The 22,081-nt window shown below is 34.7% G+C and overlaps 1 protein-coding gene across 1 annotated transcript; it reads left to right on the top strand.

The window, feature by feature from the left end:
- The first annotated feature begins 9,458 nt into the window (after positions 1-9,458).
- Positions 9,459-10,848, top strand: LOC115890482 (jerky protein homolog-like). The gene is made up of 3 exons (XM_030910722.1): positions 9,459-10,031; positions 10,091-10,560; positions 10,692-10,848. Exons 1-3 carry the CDS (start codon positions 9,459-9,461, stop codon positions 10,846-10,848), a joined length of 1,200 nt encoding a protein of 399 aa, XP_030766582.1.
- Positions 10,849-22,081: the final 11,233 nt, after the last annotated feature.

Here is a 22,081-nt window from a genome sequence, read left to right as displayed (position 1 = left end):
TCGGTAGCGTTTCGTTCTGCTGTTATTTGTATCTTTATGTTTTTGCTGGATCAGAGTAAGTTTCGACATTCATGAAGATATCGTTTTCCGCGACCTTCGTGGAGCTGAAAACAACCTGAGTTGGACTCCCTCAAGAGATGATGGCAACGTGAACAGAATAACTGCCACCAAGTCGACATAACATATTTTTAAGGTGGGAATAAAGCCTTCCTGTACACACTTAAATCCTTAATAGTGATGACTTTCTTACAATTTTGTTTACGCTTATGGGTAGCGTTTGGAATGTCTCTCTGAAGCATCCAACACTAGTCTGCCATCATTGAAACGTTCCATCTTCCTTGGTATCTTTTTTCCATCTCTTTGATATGCTGATGGAATCGTTCACCTTGCTCTTCAGTTACAGCTCCTAAGTTTTCCGGAAAGTAGTCAAGGTGGGATTGGAGAAAATGCACTATAAGACTCATCAAGCAACCTAAAAATTTAAATAAGCTAACCCATTCTATTCGACGCGTTTTGCTTGCTGGTTTGGATCACTGTTATTTACCCTGGGTACCTAATTAACCCCACCATTACAGTACTTCCTTTTGAGGATCCATATATTAATGGAAGCAGAGTTGATCAGTCAGCAATACCTTCCCACAATGCTCTGGTCGACAAACACACCTTCAACCCCATCGCTTTGCCTCCAGGTACAGAACTCAGCAGAGCAAATTATCTGGAACAATCCTCCATCTCATTAAGGTAGTTTACAGATTGCTTCATTAATCCCAACTTTATGTGAAGAGGTGGTAAAAGGACTTTTTGGCGTGGTACCAGTAACCTCGGAGACTCTTACTTAGTCCAGTAGTTTTATCAGCCGATGAAGCATTAATTGCTAAAGATTTTATTATTGTTAAGATTGAATAAGGCCTCTTTAAATTTGCACTTTTTTGTTGGGGTTTGTGATAGCCAGGGGCTTCCGACCATTTTTATGTTGTGGTGCTTGGATTACACATGTTCTGAAATGTCCGATTTCATTGTTTCACCATTGTTTCACCTCTTTGTGTATGCTTTTTATGCTCGTTAAGTTGTATATGTAGAGGACGTTTTATCTCTCCAATATACAACTCACCGCACTCGCAGGAATTTAGCCTTAAGATGCACTCTTTTCATACATTTTGATGCATTCCAGGTTCTTTATTTAAGTGCTGGAGTCCTAGACTTAGAAATAGTTTTAAATTTTACTGCTTGGCTATTCATCTGATCTTCTCCGATGTTCCGTTCACATGGAATAGTCAAGAGAGGCATCCTCCTCAGGTGGCACCCAGTAATTCGCTTTAAGATTGGATACAAATATTTTATTATTTATACTCAAAGATGTTTGGTTCCCTCCACATGGAGTAAATTCATCCATTTTTTCTGAAGAGCAAGGGAACCCAAGTCTCCTATGAGTTCCATTACTCTCCAGTGACAACAGGAGGAGATATACAGGGTGGCCATCAGAGAGGCATTCCGCAAGGCGCAACAGCCAAGACGAGATTTTTTTCCGGAAAATTCAAAAGCACGTCAATTTTTTTTGTGAGGGGGACAACTTTGCCCCAAAAGGTGGCCCACTAGTCATTCGGCCCCTCTGGTGGGGGTGGCTAAATTACCCCGGTATAAGTGGGAATGGGGGTCAAGTTGTACCGTAATGAAAAGGGTTTCCTATTCTCTATACTTTTCCATAAACGCTACGTTTTTGAAGATCAGTCAGATCGTTGAAATGCCAGAGGTTAGAGTTGAAAGTTTTTTAAATGTTGCTTCAGGTAAGTGGTAGGGATGGAATTCCAACTTCGATGAATTTATATTTTTCCTTGTATTTCTAGATGTTTTACCAATCAGGTTGCGCAATCCAATGAACGCCATCCTGAAAAAAACCTTTATAAGCATAATTATTCCACTAGTTAGTAGAAAAATTTCGAGAAACTGGTTCCATTATGAATAAAAAGAGGCGGAGGGAAAATCCTGTAGTAAAAATGAAGCTATGGAATTATTGTGGTAGGCCAAGTTGCATGGACAGTATTCTAGATTACAAGAGAATTAGCCAGTAGGACCAGCAGCGGGAATCATTTACAGTTCAAATGATATTAAAAGAACTGGGAGCATTTCTTCACCCAATACAAATTCAGTTGAGTACAGGAACTTAGCATAGAGACAATTTTGAGATCGATTTAGCACAATTTTAATGAGAACTATAAGGTGAACAGGTAGCAGATGATAATAATTTCCTCTTTAATGTGTGTTTTCGGATGGAGTGCTGCTCTTTTTTGAACCGGGTACTGGATGTCAGCACAGAGTATGGTACTGGGCTGGGGACCAACCCTAGGGTTTCACGAGGGTGCACACTGCAAAACCCTTAGGGGAATTGAACGAGAAATGTGGGCTGGTATTTTTTTGGAATTCATTACACCCAGGTCAGTTAACGGTATTGAGGAAAAGGGCTTTAGCATTCTGAACAGCTATCTAACGCACCTAGTCGTTGATGGTAACTTGTTGTGGCAGGGATACGTAATGGGGATCGCATGAACATCTAAAATAATAAGAAAGAGCCAACCAAATTGGTCAAAGATTTATCCATGCATTACCATCATTTCCTCGATGCGATGCTTCAAATGAGCTTTTCAGAATTTCAACGATGTACTATATTTTCCTCGAAGCTCGATGATTTTTAAAACAAGGGGAAGAATATAGAGAATAGAAGCTCTTTTCATTGCGGTTCCACTTGACCCTCCTTCCTATTTGAAAAGAGTTGGGGATGACACCCCCACTTAAAGGGTTGAATATTTTGCAATCGTTTATGGGGCAAAAGTTATCCCCCTCATAAACAAAATTGACGTGCTTTTGGATTTTTGAAAATAGAAATACCACCCTGGCCATTATGTATGCAGGAACATTTTAATTGGGTACCCTGCTACATATATGGGATGGATTTCAGGACCAATTACCATTAAATTTATAAAGGCAAATCTGAGCTTTGATATAGTGGCGATACCTTCCATGATAGGTGAAGAGTTAGATTCCTTTCTCAATCCCATTTTAATACACAGTAACTCTATCAGATTCGATTGAAGAGATACTAACGTGATATTAGTCTTTAACAGGTTTCTTACCTTTGATACCTCCAAAGATTATTCAATTAGCAGTACATTGACCTCTTATTTGATGTCGAGCTTAGATTGCTTATCTTCTTATTTTTCAACAATGTGCTCCTCCACTGCCACATCTCTCTACTTGCTTCTGGTTCACTGAACTAGCACTTTTTACCAAATTTTGCCAAATAGAACTCACTCACCTTCTAGACTTTTTCAACCCAGGTCCACATCTGAGACTTGTTGAGCTTTTTTTCTAATTCTTGGTGGTATGCTTTTTTCTTCTTACACATTGCTGCAAAGTGATTTTTACCCTTGCACTTAGGTACACTTCTTTAAAGCTGGACATTTTTACCTCTATCCTTGAGACAATACCCTGGTAGCTACACGCTAATCTATTTTTTTCTAGTTGGCCTACTGCTGCCTCTTTAGTAAGACACTGCGCCCACAAATGCTTCCCATTTTGAGAGGGCTTTGCTCCTGTGATCTACTGATCTCAAGCAGCTCCTAAAATTTTTTCATAAGCCCGTTTCAAGCCATCCAAGATCAAGATTCTCTCAGTAGCCTTTCTTGTGTAAGTTTGTTTGACACTCCAATAACAATCCTATCCCTAATCATTTGTTCGGGCTCTCCATATTCTGTCGTTTTGACCGCTTTCCTCAACTCAGTCAAAAAAGAATCAAATGATTGACCATCATTACTGTGTATAATAGAATTAGATCTGTATCTTTTTTCAAATACCAATATTTTTTTTTTTTTTTTTTTTTTTTCTTCAAACTTTTCAACGACCTTCTTCAAATCTTCGGTTTCAGCATCAGTTAATGAGAAGGAGTTAAAGAGTTCCAGACCTTCTTCTCCTATCAGATTTAAAAATATCACCAGCTTATTTTCCTTTCCCAGGAAGGTCTGGCAACTGAAGTCATAAATCAAATCTCTACTTGATCTCCTCAGTTATCCATAAATTACACCATCAAGTTCAAGGTTCAGGATCCTAAAGACCATTTTGTTTTGTATGGCGCGCTACCGGAAATCTTCAATCAAAGAGCAAACACTCATGCTTCAAAGGGATTCATTTTTTTCTGCTTCTTTTTACTTAATGCACCCAGACTAATTTTGGGATTGCCAGCACATGTATTTATCAGGCTGCAATGGAAACAACTCTCTCAGAGGTTTGTTAATAATTATATATTCTCAACTGACTATGCCAAAGAGACAGCAACAGCACTAAAACTAAAGCCTAAGAGCAGCACAGGGAGAGAGTGCAGGCATGCAAATGTGGAAGAGGAAATTAAGAATTGACGTTTAAATTTGACACTGTTGACAGGTCTACTGCTACTAGCGCCCCAATATCGCTTGTAGGGACTACGGACTAAATTGTATCACGCCTTGGGAAGTATAAAAATAAAAATTTTCTTAATTCTTCATTTTATTTTTAATTGCTGACATAGATAAAAACACAAAAATACCATTTTTTAAAAGGAAATATAGCTTTAATATCAATATCAAATATACAACAGAAGGTGAACACCCACAATGGAATTAATAGGAATTAAAGAAATGAATGTTACAAGTGGATCAAGAGACAAAATTAAATAATCACGTAACTTAAACTTGTAATGGTATTACAAGCCTAAATTTAAATAACAGCCTGTATATTATTAAATTACAATAAAAATATATATAGAATGTCATCGATCATCGTTTTGAAGCCAACTGGACGATTATTTCAGACATACAAGCTGAGTTCGTCCATAGTGCTCACAGGAATCTAGATAAAGAAAGAATAATGAATTAAAAGTATTCCAGGAAAAAGAGAGGAAAAACCTGTATCGTCTCTGAAATCTGTCAGGGTATTGTTAAAAGTCTCATCTTGCACTCAAAGTTTTCCAGGTCGATTAAAGATGGCGTTTTCTAAAGCAATGCACTTTTGCATGCTTTCACCAAATATCAGGAGAATTTACCTTGGTGTTGCCTCTCTTTTTCCTCCTAGGATACTTTATATCTGTTCTTCTTTGTTTACCTATAACTCTAAGGCAGCAATATAAACGACAGTATATAATGAATTTCAGTATCCTAGGTCTAGAGAGAAAAAGATTACTTCTAACATTTTCTACAAGGTCCCTTTCTTCCCGATAAACTCCATCTCATTTGATATTTGGGAGAATTATCCATGGAAATATATATTTTATTATCAGTGTCTGGGATGAAAAGAAAAATATGGAATTCAATTCAATTTATAGTCCTTTTCCTGTCACCTAAATCAGGAGAATGACATTGAGCATGTTAAGATGAAAAGAAACTTATTTATCAACACTTACCTACACATTGGTCAAAGGGTTTATCAAAGAAACCTATATTTGCCTAAATGATTTATGTATTAATGAGATTTACAAGAAATAACGCAAACTCAGCGTGGAAACAAAGAAATAAAATGAAAGACAAGTCAAGCATCAACGATGACAAGGAGAAAGTGGGCATTTCGAATAACAGACATGGAGTTTGCAAAATTGTATTTGTCTCCTTTCAGCGCACACTTTAGAAAGAAAAGAGATGAACTGTTACATGCTAGAGAAGGGTCTCAGAGGTTTTATCTGCTTCCTCTGTCAATATGAATTTATCAATAGATAGGAAGGATTCCACAGAAAATCGCTTGGAGTCAAGTTTTCAACCATTTCCAGGACTCCTCCCATGAAATTATATCACCCACAGCTAAAGACGATGTTATGCAGCTCCACAATACCTTCTAATGGAATATGTATATACTAGCGCATTCACCAATATATAATACATCCGACAGGTATCATGGTACCTACTATTTATTTAAAGTATCACATTTCCGTTAACTATTATTATCAATAAGCTGCTTTCCCATTGGGAATAAACTAAATCTAGAATTTTTTCAGTATCAAAACAATGCAAAAGTAACGGCCAGGTAATTAAAATTCTAGTAATAACAATCTATCAAAGGGAGTGAAATCAGATGAGAGGAATAATTAAAACCCCTTAAACTACGTTGGAGACCCAACTGACAGGTGAATTGATTGGTGGTTTCAATTATACTTTATACTTTTTTAGTTTTACTGATCATTCCACAGTATCTAAAGAGACACAAATTCAGATTAATAAAATATCCAATAGGCTTGCAGTGAGTCTATTTAATATCCATGAATAGGGAAGAGGGACAATGTACATATTCCTCCAATTAGAAAGGAATTTTTGGGGGCCAAATTTGATCTGGCGGCCATGCGCCTGGTGACAAAGTTTCCAAGGGTGAGCGCAAAATAGCAGATTTTATGTTTTTTAGCAGATACATGTTTTGTTTTCGATTTATAAACTATGTTGTTTAGTATATGAGATGTTCAGTATGGCTGCAGGGCTGGAAATGAGAAAATGACTAGATTACATTTTACAAGATGCAAAATTCTAATTACACACAACGGCACTATGTAGTCCATAGATGTACATTTTCATTACTGCTTGATGAAATGTAAGATGCTTGTATATGTATGCACCCACATCAAAGGCTACAGCTATTTTTTTTATTATTCAAGTGGTATTTTCAAGTATCCTATATTACATAGACTAGTGTTTGAGCCTACCTGATAATGCTACTCAGTCAGGATTTCTCCAGTTGCGTTGGGTATTATAATCAGAGAGATACAATTTCTGCAATGGGCATTTTTTATAACACATGTAAAAAGATGTATAAAGTATTATATCAGAATATGCCAAAGATAATTGTAAAATATATAAAAGATGAAAGTTCTAGTGATAAAAAATCTATATGTATAGTTGTTGTGTATAATAATAGTTTCAGTGAGTAATTAATAAAAATTTAAAAATAAATAAAATGACACAAAGCTTCTAGAATTTTTTTATTTTTTTGTGGATAAATTCGGATATTCTTAAAAATGGGATATTTTTATGATTGAAGGTAACAAACATTAAAAATTACATTATTCATTGAATCCGTACGCAAGTGTGAAGGGGAATGGCTAGATTCATTATTATACCGTATGGTCGAAAAAAAACAATGTCCAGTTGGCTTGTAAATGACGATCGGCGACATTTCTCATATAATTTTACATATAAAATGACAGCGATGGCTATGAAATGATCTTCATTTCATAGCCATCGCTGACGCCGTCTTTTTGTATAGTTTTTATGTCATTTTATATGGAGAATTATATGGGGAATGTCATCGATCGTGATTTACAAGCCAACTGGACGTCGTTTTTTTTTTCGATTATACGGTATAATAATGAATCTAGCCAATTCCCTTCACACTTGCTTACGGATTCAAGGAATAATGTAATTTTTAATATTCATTTGTGAAATTGTCATTTCCAAACAAACAACGCGCCGTTTTTTCGATCATACAGTATATATGTATATACACGTTTAAAACATATGTTATTACCCTACTATTTTTTAATTATACATTATACACATCTTAATAAATCAATAATTGTCTTGATAATCAGTCCACTGTAACCGTTAAATAAATTTTGCATTATCGACTTAGATATTCTAATATTATAAAGGTGAGACTATAAAATACAAAATTGTATATGCATTACTCAAAAATGAACGATATATTAGTTTACGTTTTAATAAATATTTTGTACCGTCTAGCTACAAGCTAATTTCTGATGCTACGCCATTGGAGAATCTCGCGTGGTGACAACTTGCCTCACTTTCAGCTGCCGTGTTATCTGTCCCCTCTCTTTCCTTGTCTAAGGTTGTATCCATAGAGAAAGCATAACATTTAGCTTATAAAACAATAAACTTTTGATTTCTAACCAAAGTTTTTCTTGACGGGTGATGATCAAAGGCCAAAAGGACATTTCTCGCAAATTTTGAAGTATAATTAGTGGAAAAGTCAAAGGTTTGTTAACTTTTTCCACTAATTGAAAATTACTACCACTAATTATGACGTTGTGAATGCTTACATTAAAATTAGGTGAACAAACTTCTACGACTAATTGAAACTACTAATTTATTCCACTGATTTCGAGGTTCTGAATGAAGCTTTAGATACATAAAATATAGAATATAACATATGCTATACACTTATAAAAAAAAACAAAAATAACTCTATCACGTTTACACACCTACATAACCAGAAAAAAAACTCAAAATTTAAGTGAGGATGCAGTCAATAATCACCACATAGACTAATAAAACTACTTTTTCAAATTTGTCAAGCTTTCGAGAATTTTATTCCCATCATCAGGACAGTTTGACTGAGTCAATTAGCAAAGAAAAACATCCTCTGCACAAAAAGGCTTTAAAAACTATCATATGACATTGGAATACAAGGACATTTCGTTTATAAAATACATATCCAACGACATTACTTTTCTTTTAAACACAAAACAAAAAAGATTTTTTAAAAATTTAAAGTACAAAACAAAAAAAAATCTTTTTTGTTTTGTGTTTCAAAGAAAAGTAATGTCGTTGGATATGTATTTTAATATTTTATAAAGGAAATGTCCTTGTATTCCAATGTCATATGATGCTAGTTTTTAAAGCCTTTTTGTGCAGAGGATGTTATTTTTGCTAATTAACTCAGTCAAACTGTCCTGATGATGGGAATAAAATTCTCGAAAGGTTGACAAATTTGAAAAAGTAGTTTTATTAGCCGATGTGGTGATTTTTGACTGCATCCTCACTTAAATTTTGAGTTTTTTTCTTAACTTAGTCAGTCACGACTAGCCTGCTATTTTTAACAAGAAAAATATGGAGAAATATAAAAATATCACCAGTGAAAAACATAATACGAGTGAAGAAAAGACAGAGTAAAAAAACAATTTTATGGTAAGACAAAGAAAAAAGAATTACTTAATAGTACAGTGCAATCGCGATAGTATGAACACGCAGTTATATGAACCACTCCGTAACATGGACACAATAATTTTTTCATTGACTACTCTATAGTATGAACAGCCTGAAATCTCGGTAATATGAACAACTTGTTAGATCTTGTTTTTTTCCTATTTTGTGTCTGTTAGAGAGGTTCAAATTCATTGTTATTTATGTAATAGAGGTGAACGCAGCTAGTTTCATAAACAGAGTCTATAAAGTGTTTAATAACTCTTTAACTGTAATAATTTAAAATGGTTAAAGTGAAAGGCAAATCAAAATGTCTCTCTCTTCATGAGAAAGCGAAACTTTTAGAAGATGTTGATAAAGGGTTAGACGTGGCGCTTTTGGCAAAAAAGTACGGTATTGCCAAATCAACAGTGTGTTTAATTAAAAACAAAAAAAGAAGAATTGTCGAAAGAGTTGCAAGTTGTGCGTCTAAATTAACAAAAAAAATGCACATTAAAAAAAGGAGAACTTCGGGAAATGGAAAAACTGCTTTATAAATGGTTCCTTGCACAACGCGAGAGAAATATGCCAGTTTCTGGAGAGATGATAAGGCAAAAAGCTTTGAGTTTAAGTTCCAGTTTAAAAGTTAGCAGCTTTAAAGCAAGTGATGGGTGGTTACAACGGTTTAAAGAACGGTATGGGGTAAGATTTTTAAAAATAACCGGAGAAAAACTGTCAAGTCAGCCAGAACTTATTAATCCATTTAAAGGAAAACTAAAAATGGTGATTGAAAAATATGAATTAAATGAGCACCAGTTGTACAATGCTGATGAAACTGGGTTGTATTGGCAATTGTTACCTGATAAAACATATGTATCACTAACCGAAAAAACTGCACCTGAACTCAAAATAGCCAAACGAAGAGTTACATTTTTGGGATGCGCCAATGCCTCAGGGTCGCATAAAATAAAACCATTACTTATCGGAACTGCAAAAAATCCGAGATGTTTCAAAAACTTTCATAATCCCTTGGTGTACCGGCACACTAAGAACGCCTGGATGACTGGTGAACTTTTTAAAAACTGTTTTTTTCAGCAATTTGTTCCAGAGGTAAGCATAAAAAATATTCTCCTCTAGTTTCTAACTTTATTGTACTAAAGATTTTTTAGGTTAAAAGTTTTCTGAAATCTCAAAATCTACCAGAAAAGGCGGTACTTCTTTTGGACAACGCTCCGTCTCATCCACCTGCAGCAGATTTAAAATCTAGTGATGGTATGATCTTTGTAATGTTTATGCCTCCGAACGTTACACCACTTATTCAGCCAATGGATCAGAATGTGCTTAGGCTTACCAAGCTTTTCTATAGGAACCGTCTTCTTAGTTCCATTATTACTGGAAAAGACACTGTAGGTGAAGCCCTTAAGAAAACTACGTTAAGAGATGCAGTGATCCATTTAATGGCCGCATGGGAAAAACTAAACCCAGACATGATCTCAAAATGTTGGCGAAACATTCTTGACTTTACGGATGCATTAGATGAGGACGACTTGCCTCTATCACGCATAAGACAACAGCTAATTGAAGAACGAGCTGCCGACCCAATAAGAGACACAATAGCACTTTTAGGCGCTATAGGCCTGTATTGTATTAAATTTGCATTTGTACATTTTTGTTTAAAAACCGGTTTTATCTAAAGTAAGTCTAGTCTAGGTCATTAACTATAGTATAAATTAATACATATTATGTAGTAATTTTTAAACGTTTTAACAGGCGGAATACACGGGCTGTAGACATTGAAGAATGGAACAAGGATTCAGTGATAGAAGAAGCGAGCCTGGAAGAAGCTGAAAATATGGATTCAAATGAGAGTGACATTGAAATCGAGGAACAGCCAATAATTACAATTAAACATAGCGAAGCAGTCTAGGCCCTTACAGTATCATTAGAATGGGCTAAACAAAACGTAATAAATTTATCGGATATTACAACTCTAAAAAACATTCTTGAAAAAGCAGTTTTAGCTAACATTTCGGCCAAACAAACTCAGTCAAAAATAACTTCATATTTTGGAACTAATAATTAGTTTCATGTAATGTACATAGATATTAAGCACTTGATTTTGATGTACGATTAAACGATTTTTAAAATATTAATCCGTATTTTATTATGTATTTTTACTACCTTCAATAATATGAACACCGTTAGTATGAACAACCTAAAATTTTTTGTGTTCATATTATCGCGATTGCACTGTATTTCCCTTGTATTTCCCACCGTATAAATCCTTAAATTGAGAACAGTGTCAGCAAACGATCTGCCCTTCATAATTACCCACGGATTTAGACGGATTTGTATACGAAATTTTTAAACTTTTAGGTAGTATTTTAACTGACCTCTCTAGTTTCCGAGATCCAAATTATAGGGCTTGAATTTGGGACATCCTGTACACAGCACCAAAGCCACCCTGTGTATGTCGTAGTTTATTGACGTTTCTCGTAAACTATATATGTTTTTCCAATTAGTGAAAGCATGTTAAAAGTGAGTTCCGTTCTCCTTTTACCACCGCATCTGTCACAAACATCTACCTGTCAATCAATGCTGTCAAAGCTTAACTACGTTTTCGCCTCGAACAAACGCGCTGCCACTATAGAAGAGGAAATTAACTGGTTTCGAACATAAAATTTAATTCTGTTTCCTTTTTGACTTTCCGCCGGCGATAGTTCGTTACATTAATGGATTTGTCGGTTTACAACATTATTGCATTATTTAATAAGGAAATTAAATATAAATATTTTCCTCGGTTCCCGGAAAGAGCTGTAAAGCCCCGTCTACACGTAACGTTTTAAGGCGGATTTTCATGCGTCCAATAACCGATGATACGATATTAATTTTATTAGTTGAAATTAATAACGTCGATTGGTTAGAAAATGTTGTGGTTTTTAAATGTATTACATTTTCATGCCTCCGTTTATCAAATAATACGAATCACTTATGATTGGTGAAAAATATTTGACAATGACACAATATACAGGGTGTCCCAGAAATAAGTGCAAATATTTTAACTGGTAGTATAGTTCAACCCCAGAAACACGCCTATTAGGTTTTTTTCGCGAAAAAAAAAATTTCATTCGAAATTTTTTTTAATTTTTTTTAGTTTTTAGTTAAAAAACATAATTTCTTGATAATATGGCAACATAGGTATTATATTAAATTTACAAGAAAGAAAATCCAGAAAAGATCCAGTGGTTCTCAAAATTTCAGCAAAAAAATCATTTTTTTGGAAATTTTCAAAGTACAATAACTCCGTTATTTTGGACTTATTTGAAAAACGACAAAGAAAAAATATGTTTCTTTTGTCGAGATCTACCACCCCTTAAAATATTTGCACTTATTTCTGGGACACCCTGTATAATAGTTAGTTACAAGTTACAATAAATAATTACAAACAACAATTCTCATTTTTTATTTCCATTTTCATAATAATAATTGTTCCCATGAGTTTTATTTTTCGGAAATATTTTCAACTCGTTCAAATGTGAAGTATATACAGGGTGAGTCTTAAATAAGTGCAAATATTTTCAGGGTTGGCAGATTTCGATAAAAGAAACATATTTTCTCTTTACAGTTTTTCAAATAAGTCTAAAATAACCGAGTTATTCAAATTTGAAATTAAAAAAAAATATATTTTTATAAAAAATTGACAGCCACCGGTTTTTTTCTGTATTTGCATCCCTTTTAGTTTCACCAAAAAATCCTATATGGGTATTTCGCCACTGCACTGCAAGAAAATCTACAAAATAAAATAGTTATTTTTTTGTAAACACTTCTACAAGAAACCGTTGACGTTCTGTTAAAATTAAATTACGAGTATATCCAAGTTAAACTTCAAAATTAACAATTACTACCTGATAACAATTACTTAATAAGGTAAAACCAAAAAGCTCCAAACTTTCTGTATGACTATTTTTAAATTTTACGTATGTTATGTTTATATATGTTATGTTCTTTAAAATCAAAGAAGCGATTGCCATACATTACTAACATCTACAGATGCATGAACAATACATTTATTTTTATTAGATTGTATTAAAAAAGCCTCTTTTATTTTTCTTTTAGAGGCTATCGCTTCTATCATTATAATTTTGGCGTTATTAAAATTTATTCTGTGCCCTGTGTCCCATGATTGCTGACAAATCTTAGATTTCTGAAAATCTCCCTTTCTTAAAAATAATCTTTATGTTCTTTAATTCTAACATTTAAGGGTCTAGATTTCTCACCAATGTAAAATTTATCGTATTCACAGGGTATTTGGTATATTACATTTTTTGTTTGTTGTTCTGTATTCATTGGTTTAGTATGTGATAAAATGGATCTAAGTGTATCTTGTGTATTAAAAGATGTTCGTATGTTATATTGATTACATGGCGAAATACCCATACAGGATTTTTTGGAGAGATGAATCCGCCACATAGGTATAGACATTTTTTATCCCTTTCTGTTGTAACCATAGAGTTAAGATGTAACCATGGTAATATCAAAAATTAAGAAATTATACCTTGGGAAAATTTGCGGTGAACAGGTTCTAAAAATGTCTCTAAAATATACAAGAAAATGCACGATTTTCAACATCTTTTTTTGCGAAAAAGCTCATATAATAGACGTGTTCCTGGGGTCGAAATATACCATTCCTAAAAATATTTGCACTTATTTAAGACCCACCCTGTATATCGAGAAACTATGATTACACTGGTTGAATTTGATACTTTATGTCAGTTTAACAATATATTTTCGTACTTTTGTTCTTAGACGTAAATGTGCTTTAGTTTTATTACCCCAGGCCGTCGATTAAACTATGGTCAACAAAATGAGTGGTTGCCGGAGACACTGTTGCCAGAACTACTGATTAATTTGTAGATTTACGTATTTTGTGTACAGTAGGTACGTTAATAATACGGATTTTCTATCATTAAACAATTTAATATAATATTATATGATTAAACAAAGAACGGGCGTTACAGTTAGCTTGGGAATGAAGACCGCTGTTATCTCATAAGTAAAATGGTAATATGGTCATATGTAAATGGTAAATGTCAATACTCGTCATTTCCAAACCAACTAAACGATTTTTTTCAATCATCTACATATTCAGTACCTATAAAAGAATTCTTATTTTTGACATTTATTCTATGTTTGTCACGAATAAACTTCTAATATACATAAACGCAGATTTTTTATCCAAAAATATTTTCGTTATCACAGATATTACACATTTTAATATGGCAACACTGTCGCTTTCAGTTCCACACTGTCTTCGACACGCCTTTGCTGGCCGAATTAGAGAAAATAAGTATTTTATGCGTTGGCCGCAGAACGATTGGTGTTTTCATCGTACCGCACTTGAGACGTAAGAGGAAATTCGACCATTAGGTTGCGTATCTTCCCAATTCTTTCAACTAACGTTATAGGCGTTAAAATCTTTTTTTTTTATATTGTAAATCGCTTCGCAAAAATTAATACTTTTGTTGAGTTTGGTTAGGTAAAAAATCTTTATTGTAATAGATCGAATATTATTGTACTTAAATATTTAACTGAACATTTTCCATTTTTATTAGACTTTACACTGTAAAACAGAGAACATCAAAGCGGCGTACATCCTCGTTTTCACCTTGGTCGTATAAGTAAATTGTTGACTTGATTTTATTAATTCTTTAATGATAGCGACGCACGGATGTGGTATGTCCGGCCGTATCAAATAAATTAATTACCAGCCGATAAGAATACAAAGTATCGTAAACATTTGAAGCTACAGACTTTTCTTGGTATTTTACTACATCACCAATACATATTACAGAACCAAATATGAATCAATCGTATTATAAACATGTACATCGATTATTTCTTCTTAATGAGAATCTTAATTTTTAGGGTTGCATACCTCAAAAAGAAAAAAAACGGAACCCTTATAGAATCACTTTGTTTTCTGTCTCTCAGTCTGACTGTCAAAACTCTTTATCTCGGGAATGCGTGGAGGTATCCAGTTGAAATTAGAACCATATACTGAGCTCTACCGTCCCTTGAAGCTGTGAAAAAATACTTCTAAGTAAACGTAAAAAAACCTTGGGGCAGCAGGGGACACCTCATTGTATTTACCCCTTACTTCTACATACGGGGCTCTGTAGAAGTGGACTGACTATTCCTAGCGACTCGTGGGAATACTATGAGATCTAGTATTAAAAACACCACCGGTGAAGCTGTGGGGAAACCCCTAGCGACACTGGGAACAAAAAGTTCCAAGGGACCAAACCCAAAGGGAACTACAGGAGAGGCGGCTGATACTTACGCGAGACCATCCTCCACAAGTGCGGCACACAACCTAGATCGGGAGCCTATACCTCTAGACCCATTTTTCCGGCGATGATTATTGCAGTTTTCCAGGCGGAAAACTGCAATAATCACTGACAGACACGCAGCCATGTCGGCGCTGAACTCATCTACAATATCTTTCAAAAGAGTAAAAAAAACATACGACAAGTTAACTAACCTATGTAGCAAATAGATACGACATAACTTGCGTTGGGTTCCAAGCTACAGGAACATCGAAGAAAACGCGCTGATAAACTTGCAAGGCAAGAATCGTGCCTTTGCAGAATTCCAGAAAGGTTCTTCTACGTCTCAACATCCATATAAAAGACAACTTCGTCAAGTGCTACGTACTTTCCACACTTCTCTACGGGGCTGAGTCGTGGACACTCAAAGTAGGCGCAATGAATAAGTTGGAAGCATTTGAGATGTGGGTATATCGCAGAATGCTGCGAATACCGTGGACTGACCGTGTCTCGAATGAACGAGTTCTAAACCAAATGAACAAGGACCGAGAACTCCTCGACATAATAAAAAAGAGGAAAGCAGCCTATTTGGGCCATACCATGAGACATAGCAAGTATGAATTCCTTCAGCTCATCATCGAGGGTAAAATTGAGGGAAAGCGTGGTACCCGGACGACAGCCATGTCGGCGTTGAACTCATCTACAATATCTTTCAAAAGAGTAAAAAAAAACATACGACAAGGTAACTAACTTACGTAGCGAATAGATACGACATAACTTGCGTTGGGTTCCAAGCTACAGGAACATCGAAGAAAACGCGCTCATAAACTTGCAAGGCAAGAATCGTGCCTTTGCAGAATTCCAGAAAGGTTCTTCTAGACAAGAAGAGATGACAATGAGTATCTTACATACATAAGTTCTGTTTTATGACTTTTTATTAACCTTTATAATAAATATTATAATTATAAACACGCGTTTTATTTAATTTATTAATTGCTTTGTGAATTTACAATTTTATTAAAAAATATATTAAATGCTTTGTGAATTTACAAAAGTAATTGTAAATAAATAGTACAAGAAGTTGGCGATTTTAAAAGATATATGTATAATGAATAAGTAAATTTCCTATGAGATACACATTTTTGAATAAATTCACAAAGAATATTGCTGAATATAAAGATATATTATAACATATATACAAACATACCACAAATTGGCCACACAGCAATTTTACGAACGAGTTGTAAAACTAAAGAACGGATGATAAATTTACTACAATAATATGTGGAAAAAAATAACCTTCAATATTGTTATGAAATTTACAAATTCAATTTTTTCAGTGTACCCCCCGAATGGTTATAAAGACTTAACATTCCAATGGGCTCTTTCACAAAAAATAAAATACCCAATTTAAAGACAAAATCTGAAATAGAAGACTATTTTCAGTATATTTATCCAAAAAAAATAGTTCCATGACATTGAATATTTTTTTTATAGGCCCTCAAAATTGCTTTAATTTGAAATAATTTTAAAGTGCCAATTGATGACGTATGAAAAATACGCCCAATCACATTTCAGAACCGTGCGCGTGCTCGTGCACCAGCCAACAACTGGCAACATTGCGATTTGATTTGACCAGCACCACCTCAACTCAAGGCTAATCAACATGATATGGGCAAGGCAAATATGGCGGCGAAGGCAGCGCATTATTAAATTGTTTACTTTTAACCTGAAAAGCCGGTAGTGGTTTCTCGTTCCGATTGCATACCAGAAATAATTAATTATCTCTAGTTTGTTGTGCTTCTGCAACACGTTTGTAGTTCTTAGTGTTCAGTGCATGGTGTGATCAGAAAATTGTGATAAAATAACAGTGTAATAAAAATCAAAGCCGGACATTCCACATAGGGAACTTCAAATTGTTGTGCTTGTCGTACTCCTCTATTATTAATTATTTTAAGGTAAGAACTAGAAGTATTTTTCAAGATATTACACCTAAATGAGTAAAAAGCCTTCGCCGCCAGTCTGCATAGTACATTATAATAGTTATTTACAATAATCAAAAATAGGTACTAAAGGGTAGATATTAACATTTTATTTTAGCATGCCTTTTACATGCTCTGTTCCAAATTGTCACGGGAATTATAGAGGGGGTCCCGAGGTTTCTGCTTTTATATTCCCCAAAAATGACGAGCTTCGTAAAAAATTGTTGACAGCTATTAAAAGAGATAATTTCACTCCTACTAGTACTTCGTACTTACTAGTAACCTTCCTACTTACTAAGAAGTGCATTAAATATGCCTCAAAAAGGCCAAAGGCCCCAAAGCCTCTGTTACCCTAGTGAGGATGCAGTTATGGCTACTGCTTACACTTACCTCACTATAAGTAAAATATTGGAAGAAGAATCAAGCTTTTTACATCAAAAAGATCATAGAAAGATATTGACAACATTGACATTTGAAAATATAAATGGCCTGGATGTAAGTAAGTAATTTTTAGGTCACAATTGCTCCTCACATATGTACGTCAGAATTTATTATTAAACCCATCTTGTTCAGAATATCCAATATTTTATTGAAGAACTATGCAAAAAAAAGGAATGACATCTTTACCACAAAGACAATGCCCTATGTAAAGAGAAAGAGTAAAGAAAATTAAGCTAAGCGTAACTTTTACTTACGAACCCCCAAAAAGGTATTTAGATTTTTTTATATAAAATCTGAAACTATTATATTTTTTATTTATCCTCACCTATTATAGTTTAAATTTATTCCCATTTGTGTAATGCTGCAAAAATAGAAAAAATATTCCATATTTTTTGACCCAACCCAGTGTAGTTTATAATTCCACGAGCATTTACCAAGGCTTTTAGTAAGACAAGTAACTACCTATACTGTCCATAATAGTATATATATTTATCAAACGTTCAGTAAATTCTAAACTATGGTAGGTAAGTGTTTGCAATTGAATATTTAGTTTATATTGCTATTTTCTGTCTTATATTTCTGGTTATTTCTTTTTCCGATGATTTTGAACACCCTATATATGCTACCTCAAGTTTGAATATTTTAACACTACATATTTTCTGAGAAAGCAGATTTTATTACAAAAAGTCACTAACTGATGTTTTCATAAAAGTAATAATACAAAAAATTCAATACTTATGTGGAGAACTTTAGACTCCCTGTATATTAAAAAATTAGTGAAATATTACGTAATCTAACCCGACATTTGTGTGAAAAATGTCTATTAGGAAATAAAACAGGTTTTAAAATACGCGCCAAATAAAGCACTTCTATCTCCGCCATATTGGAAAAGGTTGAATGGCTTTGTGTGGAGGTGGTGGTGGGTCAGCATGGTGGCCCGGTCGCGGCCCTGTTGCCGCTTTTCAACATGCCAGGTGTGACGTATAAAAAATAAAGGGCGGATTTTTATTCTAGGCTTTTTTGTTTTTATTTATTTTCTTAAGAACGATTTCAAATTTTTCGAAAGTGAGATAGCAGAAAATTCTATATGCTAATTCCAAAATATAGTGAAAGAGCAATAATATTTGAAAAAAAAAAATAATGTAATCTTATATGCCTTAGAACTTGCAATCTACCCTATGCCAATATCTGACCGCTGTGTAATAACTTGCTTTTTAGCGTGATTAAGTGTTGGACAATGAAATAAATTAATTTGATACATTTAGATATAGTTAAGAATTTAGAATAAAATATTGTAGTTATTGTTGTAGAAATAAAACTCCTCAGACAAGGTTCTACCTTAAGAGGATATTATGTTTATTCACTATTTTGTATTCGTAAGTTATGTATAAGTCTTGTATATACTTTGTAATTGGATCAGTTTGAATAAACATTATTTGTTATTTATTTATTATTTATAGCCCATTGTACCATACCTAGGGATAGAGTCTCTGAGTGAGTGGCTGTAGTATATCCAACAAGAGGATACCGGAGAAGAAAAGTGGTGTCTGTCATTTTAATCCACATGTAAATAATATTTTCGGTCTTCTTTGGCTGTCATCTATCGAAATCTTCTCTGACTCGTTGTAGGTCCTTTTGGATTTTCCGCCCAAACAAAACAACAGGTTAAGACAGGGCATTCCAATAAAAAAAATTATATAACCGCTATACTTACTTAAACCACCCGGTATACTCAGAAATATTTTCCCTAAAACTATTCTATATAAAAAAATTCCCAATTATTAATGAAACAAATTAAATATGAGATAAGAAACTTTAACGATCGTTGGCTCCTGTATGTCCCACTAACTTTTTTCGGTTCCTAAAAAGTTAATAAACATAACTTAAGGTATTTTAGTAATTACCAACTCATTTACATTTCTTTGATTGATAATTTCTCCATCAGCATTCTAATTTCATTAGTAATAGAAAACAATTAAAATTGAGTTAATCAATTGAATTTTTTTGAAAAGTTTAATGAACCTGAACACCAAAATTTCCTTATTTAAACATTTATACATTTTTATCTATTCACATATAATTTTTATTTGTTCTTGTATCAATAATGATTACTCATAATAACAAAATTAAGAATTAAATAGTCGTGTTAGTCGTCTTGCCAGATGGGCTGTTAGTGTTAGATACACAGAATAGTTTAGCTTTGATTTAATCCACCGTAAAGGTTCAAATAATGTGTAAGCGATACCAATGAAACTTTTAGTTACGTAATCAAAAGAGCGCGATTTTTAAATTTATTGTTATTGCCAACCATGGATATATTCGGCGCCGGGCTGACTAACTGGAATTTAAATTTCCCGCTGGGGATTCAGGTGGTAGCTCTGCTGTAAAAAATATCAAGTTTCCACATTTATTTATTTATTTCCTGACATTGTTATATTGTCGTTCGTTTTGATACTTTAGTTTTGCTTAAGAGTCTATTACGCTGTACTTTCGGGTCGCTCTCAGGGATCGGGTAAAGCGGGTGTGTGGCCGAAGGAAATATAATCAGAAAGAGAGTACTTAGTGCAAAGACTTACCCAGGAGCGGATGTTGGGTCAGATCATAATCTCGTTGTGGCACGAATCCGAATGAGGCTCAAAAAAATTGTTCGGAAGTTCACTAAGAAACCCAACATGAGTTTACTGAGAAGTGAGGCACAACGACAAGACGTGTCCAACAAATTCAACGAGCAATTAGGAAAGATCCAACAGCCAAATGCCTCTCAAATCCCTGGACTGGAAGACCACAATAACATAGAGAACATCTGGAAGAAAATTAAAGAAGCGCTGCAGGAAACACAAGAACAACTAACAACAAATAATAACGAGAAGCACCATAAAGCGTGGATGACTCAAGAAATTTTAGACCTCATGGAAAAGCGGCGAAATTTTAAAGACACAGACCCTCAGAGATATAGAGACACTCACAGGCTTATCAGAAATAAAATCAAAGAAGCCAAAGAACTGTGGATGATGGAGAGGTGCCGCGAAGTCGAGGAGCTCCACCAAAACCTTACTTGTTTAACCTACATAAAAAAGTCAAAGAAGTCACTCGGAAACACAAACCTCGAACATGTACCAGAATCGTGGACGGTGAGAATAAACCAATCCTAACCGAACAAAAACTAGAGGAGGTATGGACCAGTTACATAAGGGAACTGTTCGATGACGGTGGCCCCTCTTTTCACTCCCAAATAGAAACTGAAAATGGTCCAGATATAATGATCTCAGAAATCGAGAGAGCTTTAAAGAACACCAAAAACGGGAAAGGAGCTGGACCGGACAACATCTACCCAGAATTGATAAAACTAATAACGGAGACAATTTAAAGTTATTGGTAAACCTCTTTAATTCTGTATACAATACCGGAAGCATACCGCAGGACTGGCTACGGTTGACATTTATACCTATTCCTAAAAAAACTGGTGCAAAAAGATGTGATGAGTTTCGTTTAATAAGTCTGATGAGTCAAGTCCTAAAGATGTTTTTAAAGGTTCTGCATAATCGAATCCGAAGAAAATGTGAGCTAGACATAAGTAAACAGCAAATGGAATTTCGCGAGGGACTGGGGACGAGAGGAGCCCTGTTTGCGCTATCGGTGCGTTTGCAGAAGTGCAGAGATCAACGAAAGGAGGTACACCTATGCTTCATAGACTACACGAAGGCATTCAACTGCGTCAACCACAGGGAATTGCTGAGCATCCTTGAAAGAAGAGGTCTGGATACCCAAGACCTGAAAATTATCCAAAAGCTATACGAGCAACAAGTAGCGACAGTAAAACTACAGGACAATGAAACAACAGCAATACCTATCAAGCGTGGAGTTAGGCAAGGATGCGTATTGAGCCCTATGCTATTCAATATGTACTCCGAACTAATATTTCGAAATGCGCTTGAGGGATCAGAAGATGGCATAAAAGTGAATGGCAGGCTGATTAACAACATGAGATATGCTGATGATACCGTCGTTATTGCAGACACCACTAAGGGCCTGCAAAGACTTCTTGATAGACTGTCCTCGGTGGGCGACTCATATGGGTCTCAGGATAAATACAAACAAAACAAAAGTCATGGTGATAAATAGAGATGCAAGACAGGCAACGGAGGTAGTCGTAGGTGGGACACCAATAGCAAGAGTCTCAAAGTTTAGTTATTTGGACAGTTGGATTAGTGAAGACCTAAACCCAGACAGAGCTCGAACTGAGATGGCTAGATCAAACTTCCTAAAATTGCGGAACCTGCTGTGCGATAAACGTCTCAACATCCATATAAAAGACAACTTCGTCAAGTGCTACGTACTTTCCACACTTCTCTACGGGGCTGAGTCGTGGACATTCAAAGTAGGCGCAATGAATAAGTTGGAAGCATTTGAG

This window comes from Sitophilus oryzae, unplaced genomic scaffold (assembly GCF_002938485.1).
Source record: "Sitophilus oryzae breed Bouriz unplaced genomic scaffold, Soryzae_2.0 scaffold_866_pilon_pilon, whole genome shotgun sequence".
In the NCBI taxonomy this organism is placed as follows: Eukaryota; Metazoa; Arthropoda; class Insecta; order Coleoptera; family Curculionidae; genus Sitophilus; species Sitophilus oryzae.
This window is presented reverse-complemented; position numbering and strand designations above follow the sequence as displayed.

Coding starts and splice junctions, on each gene's coding strand:
- LOC115890482 (XM_030910722.1), top strand. CDS start 9,459: ATGGAAAAACTGCTTTATAAATGGTTCCTTGCACAACGCGAGAGAAAT. Junction 10,032..10,090: donor TTCAGCAATTTGTTCCAGAG/GTAAGCATAAAA, acceptor AAGATTTTTTAG/GTTAAAAGTTTTCTGAAATC. Junction 10,561..10,691: donor CTTTTAGGCGCTATAGGCCT/GTATTGTATTAA, acceptor ACGTTTTAACAG/GCGGAATACACGGGCTGTAG.